Raw genomic sequence first — 11055 nt, forward strand, 5'->3', positions numbered from 1 at the left:
AGTAAAAAATTTCTTCCTGAGATCTAATCTGAATCTTTTTTCTTCCAATTTAAAACTGTTTCCCCTTGTCCTATCATTACCCTTCCTGGCAAAGAGTCCCTCCCCAGCTCTTCTATAGGCACCCTTCAGATATTGAAAGGCCGCTATAAGGTCTCCCCAGAGCCTCCTCTTCTCCAGGCTGAACAATCCCAGCTCCCTCAGCCTGTCTTCATAGCAGAGGTGCTCCATCCCTCTGATCATCTTGGTGGCCCTCCACTGGACCTGTTCAGCTGGTTCATGTCCTTTCTGTGCTGAGGACTCCAAAGCTGGACACAGAGCTCCAGGTGGGGTCTCAGGAGTGCAGGGCTGGTTCATGTCCTTTCTGTGTTGAGGACTCCAAAGCTGGACACAGAGCTCCAGGTGGGGTCTCAGGAGTGCAGAGCAGAGGGGCAGAATCACCTCCCAAGACCTGCTGCTGTGAGCAGAGGCAGAGCGATGCCTCTAAATACTATTGACCTCTTCTAAGTTGATTTGTGTCAGTCGAAATGGCACGGCCAGATGAGGGACTTCACAAGGAGATTATTTCTTTGTCCCACCACGAATGTGCCCTTAGTGGAAGGTGCGGGTGGGTTCCGGAGGTAGCGGCAGCAGAGGCAGGTGTTAACCTTTATGGGTAAGGAGGGATTTTTGGGGCACATCTGCTTTGGGTTACCGGAAAGCCCTGTTTCCTAAGAAACGCCTGCTACCCTGCGAAATGTCAGGTTGTAAAATAAAGCTGTGGCTCCGTCGAGGCTCCCGGGAGGATGAGTAAGAGAATGCAGAGGGAGAGAGGAAGGGCTCTTGCCTCCTGCAGCGCGTGCCCAGTGACATTTCAACAGCGGGAGGTGGTGTTCTCAAAGCAAAGCTGCCACAGGCACTCGAGGGGGAGAAAAATGTTGCTTGGTCTCTAACGTAAACACACCCTGGTGATTTGTTCCCCTCCAGCTGACGGCCTTCGCCTACCGAGAGTACTTGTCCTTTGGGTACGTGTACGTCGGCCTCCGGGGCACCGAGGAGTTGTCCAGTCAGTACAACATCAATGTCTACACCCCCACCATGATGATCTTCAAGGAGAACATCGACAAGCCCGCTGATGTTGTGCAGGTATTGCTCAGTCCTCTCGGAGAGCTTAGGTGAGATGCACGCTGAGGGGTTTCAGACCCAGCTTGTGATGAGGGGTTGGTCTCAGCAGAAACTCAGGCTGCAGCAGAGCACGATCATTTAGGAGGGAGGGTGCTCTGTAGGCTGTGGCATCTGTCCTCTTGAGGGTGGGCTGCAGGTGGCTTCATAGAATCATAGAATTGCCCAGGCTGGAAGGGACCTCCAAAGGCCATCTAGTCCAACCCCCCCGCAGTCAGCAGGGACACCCCCAACTAGACCAGGTTGCCCAGGGCCTCGTTGAGCCTCAGTCTTGAGGCCTCCAAACATCTCAGTGAGGACCGTGACGGCTGGCAGCCTTCCCCAGGCTCCAGATGAGAACGTCACGTGCAGCAGCTTCACTCTCCTCACCCTGCTCAGTACTCACCTCGGCTTGCTTTGTCCTCTCCAGGCACGAGAGATGAAGAAGCAGCTCATTGACGACTTCCTTTCCCAGAATAAGTTCCTCATGGTGGCCAGACTCACCAACCAGAGGCTCTTCCAGGAGCTGTGTCCCGTGAAGAAGTCTCACCGGCAGCGAAAGTAAGGCTCCACGGGTCACATGTCATAGAATCATAGAATTGCCCAGGCCAGAAGGGACCTCCAAAGGCCATTTAGTCCCACCCCCCCGCAGTCAGCAGGGACACCCCCAACTAGACCAGGTTGCCCAGGGCCTCATCGAGCCTCTCCTTGAATATCTCCAGGGATGGGGCCTCAACCACCTCCCTGGGCAACCTGTTCCAGTGCTCCACCACCCTCACAGTGAAGAACCCTCTCCTCATCTCCAATCTAAATCTGTTCCCCTCCAGCTTGAAGCCATTTCCCCTCGTCCTGTCACTGCAGGCCTTTCTAAACAGGCTCTCCCCAGCCTTCCTGTAGGCTCCCTTCAGGTACTGGAAGGCTGCTATTAGGTCTCCCCGGAGCCTCCTTTTCTCCAGGCTGAACAACCCCAGCTCCCTCAGCCTGTCCTCGTAGCAGAGGTGCTCCATCCCCCTGATCATCCTTGTGGCCCTCCTCTGGACCCGCTCCACCAGGTCCATGTCCTTCTTATATTGAGGGCTCCAGACCTGCACACAATACTCCAGGTGAGGTCTCACCAGAGCAGAGTAAAGTTGCAGAATCCCCTCTCTGGACCTGCTGGCAACTCATCTTCTGATGCAGCCCAGGATGGGATTGTCCTTCTGGGCTGCAGCTGCACACTGCCTGCTCATGTCCAGCTTATGTCCCCTTGCTTTGTTCCCCGAGGCTCTGGGGCTGCTCCAAAGCCACCTCTTGTTCGATTCTGAGGGAGAAGGGAAATGACTGTGTTGGATCGTGCTGGGTCTCCACGTTGTTCGACAGGTTTCTGGCTCATTGGGATCATTCTGGCTTGTAGAAAGGGGATGGTCATTTCCTCTCGCATCCAGAACTGCTCCCAATCCCCACCCCGTTGTGTTGCCCAGGCACTGCGTGGTCTTACTCACTGGAGAAGGAGAGAAGTTTGCTGAGGCCTACGAGGCGTTTTTGACCTTTGCTGTGGCCAACACAAAAGACACGCTGAAGTTTGTGCACATCTACAATGAACGGCAGCCGGAATTCGCGGACGCCTTGCTGATGGATGAGGAGAAGTATCGGGGAAAATCAGCTGTGAGGGTTCCCTTGGTTTTTTCCCTTCTCCCCTTTCCCTTCTCTCATTCTAACATCACTTTACCTAGGATGCTCTACCTTGATGTGACACCTAATTCTGGGCATCTGTCTAGAAAAAAGTAACTTCCTCTCTGATATCTGCTGTGTTGTTGGTTTGTCCAGGTGGTCATTTTGGAGAGACGCAACAACGCGGGGAAGATCGCCTACAAAACCTTGGAGGAAGCCTGGCAAGGCAGCAAAGAGGACAACTTCATCCTCCTGGATCTTCTGGACCAGCTGAGGACAGACCCTGGCCTTCTCTCTTTGGAGACTGTCCTGGCAGACTTGAATGACGAACTTGCTCCTGTAAGTACATGGCATTTCCAGCTGTGCTGGGATTTTTGGATGGTTATGGTCATTCACAGGCATTATTTATATTTTAAAATACCAAGGCAAGACTCTTAAAATCCCTTATGGAAGGAAGAGCTCATGGCATGCTCCAAAGCTGATTCAGCCCGGGGTTCTGTTTAAGGGTTTGGAGTTCTGTCAGGGCTCTGGAGAGCGGTTTTGTCATTTGCTTTGTTCTTTTTCAACAGATGTTCCTTATCCGATGGTTCTACTCCACGTTGGACTATATCTCAGACTGCTGGGACAGTTTGTTTCACAGTAACTGGTATGGATTGGGTGCTAACGAGTCTCCCTGGGGAGCAGGGTTGCTGTTACCTTGTACAGATGTGTAGCAGATCCGGGTTCTTGTAGCAAAATTGAGAACATCTCAAAATACAGAGGTGCGGGACGGCACTTAAAATCTTGATTGTCTTTAAGACGCCAGGAAATGAGCGGAGTTTCAGGGGAAGCTGCAGGGTTATTACTTGAGGTAGATGGGAACTGAGATAGATTGGAGCAGAAATTGTGCAGCTCCCAGCCCTGACTGCTGTTTGCAAATCTTCCCCGCAGGCGAGAGATGATGCCGCTGCTGTCCTTGCTCTTCTCTGCACTTTTCATTCTCTTTGGCACAGTTATTGTTCAGGCTTTCAGGTGAGTGCACGCCAAAACCTCCCAGGGGATCTTAGGGTCCTGCCAACAGCACCTCAGTCCAATCTGGTGCCTTAAACACACACAAAATGGTCTTCCTTTGCAGCGATTCGAGTGACACGAGGGACTCTCCTCCCTCGGAGAAAGAAGAAACCGCTGCAAAGACCGAGAAGAACGACACGAGCTTCAGCAAAGAGAGTAACAGGTTCCCTCTCTAATTTCTCCAGAACTGTTTTCAGCTGAAGCATTGCTTGGGGAGCAGAGAGTGCAGAAATGTGCCAGAGTCGTGGGGACACAGCACAGTCGTGTGGGGCAGAGCGGGCACAGGGAAGTGGATGGAGGTGGTGGTTAGACAGGACTCACACCAGCAAGGACAGGGGTGCACAAATTTAGTTATTAAGCCATTCTTACAGAGTTTTGCCCAGGAAAAGGCAAAGGTTTGACTGACCTGTTGAGGAAGATCCAAGTCTGGCCATGGCACTGATTCAGCTTTAGCTGAATTCAGGGATGGCTCAGTGTAAGGAGGCAGGGAACAAGTTTCTCCATCAGTTGCTCCCCATCCTTCCTTTCACTTTCACTCAGTCACCATTTCCTTGCAGCAGGATTCCCAAAAAGGGCTTTGTGGAGGTGACGGAGCTAACGGACATCAACTACAACAGCAACCTGGTGCGCCTGAGGCCGGGCCACATGAACGTGGTCTTGATCCTCTCCAACTCCACCAAAACCGCCCTCCTCCAGAAGTTTGCTCTGGAAGTCTACACCTTCACCGGGTAGGCTGGGGTTCTGTTACAGTTTTAACGTGTCTAATGCTGCTCTGATGACAATTGGGAGTGGTGTTGGCTCGTTTGCCAGGAGGGAACACTTCTGGTGAGCAAAGTGGACTCTGTATTTGTTAGTGGCACTGAGCTGCTGAAAACTGAGTGGTCTTTCCTGGCCCGTTGAAGGTGGTTGGCAAGTCTGGTGCTGCTGCACATTGGCTCTACCCACTTTTCAACAAATTGAGCACACGACAGTGCTGGGCGCTGGGTGATTGTCACCTGTGCTGAGCTGGGTTAAAAAAGGAGCTGTGGTGACACAGCTCGGCGCCTGCCCTTGTTACAAACGCTTACCTGTCTGGTAGGAATCTGGCCTGACTTGGGAGATGTGCTAATCCCTTATCAATGCCTACAAGTATCTCAAGGGAGGGTTGAAGGAGGAGGGAGCCAGACTCTTTTCAGTGGTTCCCAGTGAGAGGACGAGGGGCAACGGGCACAAGTTGGAACATAAGAGGTTCCACTCAAATATGAGGAGAAACTTCTTCACGGTGAGGGTGGCAGAGCCCTGGAACAGGCTGCCCAGGGAGGGTGTGGAGTCCCCTTCTCTGGAGATCTTCAAGCCCCACCTGGATGCTCCTGAGTAACATGCTCTGACAAGCTCTGGGCAATCCTGCTTCAGCAGGGGGGTTGGACTGGATGATCTCTATGGTCCCTTCCAACTCTAAAATTCAGTGAAATTCTCCTCTGCTCTTCCCCCAGGAGCAGCTCTCTTCATTTCTCCTTCCTCAGCCTGGACAAGCACCGGGAATGGCTGGAGTACCTGTTAGAGTTCGCGCAGGATGCGGCCCCCATCCCAAACCAGTACGACAAGCATTTCCTCGAGCGCGACTACACGGGCTACGTCCTGGCTCTCAACGGCCACAAGAAATACTTCTGCCTCTTCAAGCCTCACAGATCAGGGGATGAGGGGGGAACCCTGGGCTCCTGCGAGGATTACGATTCCTCGCTACACACAGAAGCCCGAGGGAAATCCTCCTGCAGCCCGGGATCTAGATCCATAAAAAACAAATTACACAAATTGTCCTTTTGGATGGAACGTCTCCTAGAGGGTTCCCTACAGAGGTTCTATATCCCCTCGTGGCCCGCGCTAGACTGAGGGATTTTAAAGAGATTCTAATGGACAAACTTTTTATGAAGATGACAAGGGACAGCTCTTTCCAGGAATAAGCAAACAAGCGTTGACGAATGGACCTTAGGTTTTAGATGAACTCTCCCGGGGCTGGTGACTAGAGCCCGGGAGCGCAACCAAGCGCACCCAAAATTCCCTCCACCGCCTCCTCCGCGCGTTTGGATGCCGTGCTACCCAAGAGCCAAGAAGTCCATTTCTTTTTCCTTCTTGTCCTGCCGCATCCGCTTCCCGAGTCACGCTCCCCCCCCGTGGCATCTCTCGTTTTACCTCGGTTGAAGGAAAAAAAAAAAAAACCACAAAAAACCCACAAATCCGTGACTTCTCTGCGTGGTGACTCGGTCCGGACCGATGCAGGTCAGGTCATGGTTGTGTCTCCCCCCTTCCCCGTGTGCTCAGCCCATGGTGCATGGTGTAACACTGGCAAGACCCTGCAGACCCTCCCAGGCCCTGCCCTGCCCAAAGGCCTCCTTCCCAAGCAGGCAGTCGTACTTTTATCAGCTTTCCCCGGGGTAAGTGATCTCAGAGTACGGTGGGGAGCAGCTGGGACTCACCTGTGGTGCGGGCTCGTAGGCGATGTGCATGTTTCATGCTCCTCGTGTCACAGTTCCACCTGCAGCTTCACCGGCTAAACCGTAACCGGGGAGGGAAGGGGGTTTTTGCACGACCATAAAATACTGTCCAGGTGTTGAGCCATTTAAATGTTACATTGATTTTTTTCGGATGCCTTTCTGCTTCTGTCGATTTTAGACGATGTATCCTAGAGCCATAACTTTGTGTCCTCAGATTGTAGGCGTGAGCTGCTATGAGCCAGTAGACGTGTCGAGGAAACTCTACCTAGCTGCTAGGGAGTCGGCCCGGGCTCCTTTCCAACACCCTTACGTCTGTAGTACAAACCAACCTTTCTTTGTATCAAGGAAACCTAATTCTTCGATGATTGTATTCTTGAAATGTTGCCCCAGAAGTGCTGTATCACGAGACCGTTGCTTACGTGTGAAACTCCTTTGGGTTTAGGACGCTTGGTTTTCAGCCTCTCGCCCGTTTCCTTCTTGCCACGAACCTTTTGTTTCTCAAGGTGCAGGCTGCTCCCTTGGGGTTTTTTTTGTTCGTTTGTGCTGGGGGTTTTGTTTGTCTTTTTGAACTCGTAGGTCTGTGTGAAGCTCGAAGAGTCGTCAGGCGCAGGGCTGGGTTTATGCTGTGCCCTAGCAGGGCTCCAACAGCCACTTCCAACACCGCAGGGGGAATGGGTGGCCCTTTGTGAGGCAGAGGGAAGGCCAGTAGCCGACTGGTGGCCGCTTGCCACTCTTCAGGTGATAAAGCAAAGCAGCAGGGTTTCTTTTAGCAGCTGGGACTGAAATCCTGGGGGGCTCATGCTTCCTTTTCACTGCTCTGGGGCAGACACCGTCGCCCAAGCTGGTCCCTGCTGTGCCTCCTCCCAAGCCCCCCCAGTCCCCCAGGTCACCGTTGGGCTGCAGCACTGCCAAAGCACGGGGGTCTCAGTGGGGCAGCCTTTGCCGTGGGGCTCAGAACCTGATGGCAGAGCACTTGGTCGAGCACCTGCTGTTCATTAAATCTCACCTTAGTTACCATCTTAGGGGAGCAGGCAGTTAAGGAATAACGATGCCAATCTCCGAGCCAGCTGCCCATCCCATAGGAAACCCGGGAATGCTCCAGTCATTTCCCTGCCTCCGTGACCCAGTTGCTCCCAAAGCCCTGGCTCGCTGCATTCCTCCCCGCCCCGGCAGCGCATCGGCGTGCTGCGACCACCACAGGTATCTCCAACACCCCCTGTAATGTACTTCCAAATAAAGGCTGCCATGCTACAACCCACCCTATGTGAGGTTACTTAATCGTAGCCCAGCTTGTGCTGCTGCACGGAGGAGGCACTGAAGGAGAGGGAAGGAAGGAAGATGAGGTCTTCTCCCTGCCAAAGAGCTCCGAGGCACAGGCATAATGCTGAAACAGGGCGGGAAGGGGGGTAAAACACTGGCCTGGTGCTGCTGGACTTCATTTTCATCTGGCTGAAGCAGCAGCCATAGTCCTCCTGAGCTTTTCCTGCAGCTTGCTGTGTAGGATGGGGCTAGGACACGGTTGTAGCCCAGTGGGAGGCTCCATGTAACTTTTTACATGTTTGCAAAAGTAAAAAAATAAAATACTCTCTGGGTCTCTGCTGTCGCTAGTCAGAAACCAGGAGAAAATGCCTGATGCATTAAAAAAAGTGCCTAGTTGTGCTCCAGTGAGGGAATTCAGCCCTGCCCCAAGCAAGAAGACAAGGCCTTACAGCCTTCAAACTACTGTTTTTGTGCTGCATGCTGGCTGGAATCCTTTTTTTCTTTTCTTTTTAGCAGAAGTAACCTCCTCTTTTAGACCAGGTTTTGTTTAAGGAGCGCTTGCAGCCGGCCAGCCTTGCTGGTGGTCGCACTAACCCGGCTTGTGTCACTATTTTAGGGAAAAACCACCTTTGGTGGGCTGATGCAAATGCCAAATTCTCCTAAACCCCTCGTTTAGTAGGCTGTGGTGTCCGTGGCACTTGCCTTCTCATAGAAGAGCGTGGTCGGAGGCTGCTTGCGCCCAAAATTTGTCCACCCCCTCTCCCAGCACAGCGTCACCCTCCCCCAATAATTATTCTCACCTCCTGTGGTGCTTGACCCGCATCGTATCATCATCAGCAAAAGCACCTGGGAGTCTGTTAGGCAGGAGGTGGTTTGGAATCCAAAGATTGAGGGAATTCAGTCCTAGTGCACTATCGTAGCGACGTCGAGCGCTCGCACCCCGCTCGGAAGCTGAAGCAAAAGGGATACAGGCCCCCGGGTTTTGGACCCAAACGCCTCCCTGTTCCCCAAACCTGCCAGGAACTCATACACTAACGCAGCCTGAGGAGTAGGACTGAAAACTAGCTACATATTTTGCACTTTTGATACTGGGGAGGGAGGGGGGGAAATTAACTTATTTGGCAAACTTGTCTTTTTTATTTTTGGTTGGTCGTTTCGTTTTGGTTTTTTTTTTTTTTTTCTGTACAAACTGCCAACATCTCCCCGTCAGCTGGGAAATCCCAGGAGCCATCCAGCTGCTCCCATTTTTTTTGTATTTGTGAACAGGCACTGATGTCATTTTGTTTTAAGACGATTACAGATTCGCAACCAAAATAAACTATTTTAATGTGTGATGAGGTGGCTCTGTGTTTCCATGTACAAACTGCCCACACTTCCCCATCAACTAGGAAATCCCAGGAGCCATCCAGCTGCTCCCACCGTAGCAGCCGCCCGGTCACACCCAGCAGAAAATTCAGCCCAATACCCCCCTGCTCTCTGAACGAGCCTCCCTTCCTCTACCTTCATCATCCTCCCGCTGTGCTTTAGTGGGAGAAACCTCTTACCAGTGACAGTTGGGATGAGCCCCGTGAGCCAGGTGAGTAATTCCAGCTCGGAAAGAGGCGGCCAAACACCATTAGCCTCATCTTTGCCTTCCCCACTCAAAAGCTACAGCCACCAGCAAATGGGCTGTTCAAACCCTACAGTTTATCAGCTTGAAATTACCTTTTCTAGCAGTAAATGGCATTTATTCCTCACTGCAAAGCCCACGTTCCCTGCAACAGAGGTGGGAGCTGCGTTGCCCCCGGGGCAGGTGGGAGCTGCCCTCACATTGTCTTCACTCCAGGGAGAACGCAGAGCATCTCAAACAGCAGGTTTGCTGCCAGGAGGGCCGTGTTGCCTAAAAAAAAAGACCAAAAAAAGGGGGAAAAAACAAAAAATGAGCTGTGAATGCCCCATGGCTTTCACCCACAGTGGTAAAGCACCTCTGCCAGGCACACATCTCACTCTCAACCACTTCAGACTCACCGGAGACGTCGTACATCGGTGCAACTTCTACAAGGTCACACCCCACGATGTTCAGTCCTTTGCAGCCCCGAATAATCTCCAAAGCCTGGGAAGAAAACACAGTTGGGATGAAGAAACACACCTGGCCTAGTGGACTGGTTGGGGCTCTGCCTTCCCCACGTGCAGCTAAGGAAACCCAGCCTCTACAGAGCAGATCACATCGTTTCAACGTTTCCTTTCCTCATTACCACTGAATTTCACTGAATTTCACTGAATTTTAGAGTTGGAAGGGACCATAGAGATCATCTAGTCCAACCCCCTGCTGAAGCAGGATTGCCCAGAGCTTGTCAGAGCATGTTACTCAGGAGCATCCAGGTGGGGCTTGAAGATCTCCAGAGAAGGGGACTCCACACCCTCCCTGGGCAGCCTGTTCCAGGGCTCTGTCACCCTCACTGTGAAGAAGTTTCTCCTCATATTTGAGTGGAACCTCTTCTGTTCCAACTTGTGCCTGTTGCCCCTTGTCCTCTCACTGGGAACCACTGAAAAGAGTCTGGCTCCCTCCTCCTTCAACCCTCCCTTGAGACACTTGTCAGCATTGATAAGGTCTCCCCTCAGCCTTCTCTTCTCCAGGCTAAAGAGCCCCAGCTCTCTCAGTCTCTCCTCATCAGGGAGATGCTCCAATCCTTGAATCATCTTTGTTGCCCTTCGCTGGACTCTTTCCAGCAGTTCCCTGTCCCTCTTGAACTGGGGAGCCCAGAACTGGACGCAGGATTCCAGTTGTGGCCTCCCCAGTGCAGAGTAGAGGGGGAGAATGACTTCCCTTGACCTGCTGGCTACACTCTTCCCTATGCAACCCAAGATACCATTGGCCTTCCTGGCTGCAAGAGCACTCTGTTTACTCATTGTCAGAGTAAAAGAGCTCCCTACCCCTTCCCTTTGCTCACTGGTGGCACAACCTCCTTTAATGGGAGTAAAAACCTCCCCTTCCCCCTGGGAAACAAAGCTGTGTGCCCCCCTTTTACCTGCGCAGGGGTGAGCCCAGCTATCTCTGGCGTGCCGGTGCCCGGGGCGTACGCGGGGTCCAGCCCGTCGATATCGAAACTGATGTAGATTGGCTTGTTCCCCATCTGCTTCCTCACCTCCCCCATCAGCGGCACCAGGGATTTGCTCCAACACTCTTCAGCCGGGACCACCCGGAAGCCCTGCGGGAGCACGGAGACAGGGAAAGGTGGGGAAAGTGACTGAGCATTCCCTGCCCCACCAGGGATTTGTCGATACACCAGAGGGGTGTGTTGTCGATACACCAGAGGGGTGTGTTGTCGATACACCAGAGGGACAGGATGTCATCCAAAAGGACCTGGACAGGCTGGAGAGGTGGGCCCAGGTGAACCTCATGAGGTTCAACAAGAGCAAATGCAAGGTTCTGCACCTGGGCCAGAACAATCCTCGCCACCAATATAAACTAGGGGGTGAGGTATTGGAAAGCAGCCCTCAGGAAAGG

General features: G+C 52.6%; 2 protein-coding genes across 2 annotated transcripts in view; one reads left to right on the forward strand and one right to left on the reverse strand.

Moving 5' to 3' along the window:
- Positions 1 to 8682, forward strand: part of DNAJC16 (DnaJ heat shock protein family (Hsp40) member C16) — an 18193-nt gene extending 9511 nt beyond the window's left edge. The window contains exons 8-14 of the mRNA XM_014952056.1: positions 2598 to 2781; positions 2944 to 3126; positions 3357 to 3433; positions 3718 to 3798; positions 3902 to 4000; positions 4395 to 4565; positions 5310 to 8682. Coding sequence (XP_014807542.1) covers positions 2598 to 2781; positions 2944 to 3126; positions 3357 to 3433; positions 3718 to 3798; positions 3902 to 4000; positions 4395 to 4565; positions 5310 to 5706 — 1192 coding nt within the window. The 3' untranslated portion in view covers positions 5707 to 8682. The remainder of the gene's footprint in view (positions 1 to 2597; positions 2782 to 2943; positions 3127 to 3356; positions 3434 to 3717; positions 3799 to 3901; positions 4001 to 4394; positions 4566 to 5309) is intronic.
- A 596-nt stretch (positions 8683 to 9278) lies between these two features.
- The window catches only part of AGMAT (agmatinase), a 5006-nt gene continuing 3229 nt past the window's right edge, over positions 9279 to 11055 (reverse strand). The window contains exons 5-7 of the mRNA XM_014952047.1: positions 10577 to 10756; positions 9576 to 9660; positions 9279 to 9447 (exon numbers count right to left, since the gene is read on the reverse strand). Coding sequence (XP_014807533.1) covers positions 9374 to 9447; positions 9576 to 9660; positions 10577 to 10756 — 339 coding nt within the window. The 3' untranslated portion in view covers positions 9279 to 9373. The remainder of the gene's footprint in view (positions 9448 to 9575; positions 9661 to 10576; positions 10757 to 11055) is intronic.

This window comes from Calidris pugnax, unplaced genomic scaffold (genome assembly GCF_001431845.1).
Source record: "Calidris pugnax isolate Ruff unplaced genomic scaffold, ASM143184v1 scaffold161, whole genome shotgun sequence".
NCBI classification, from domain to species: domain Eukaryota; kingdom Metazoa; phylum Chordata; class Aves; order Charadriiformes; family Scolopacidae; genus Calidris; species Calidris pugnax.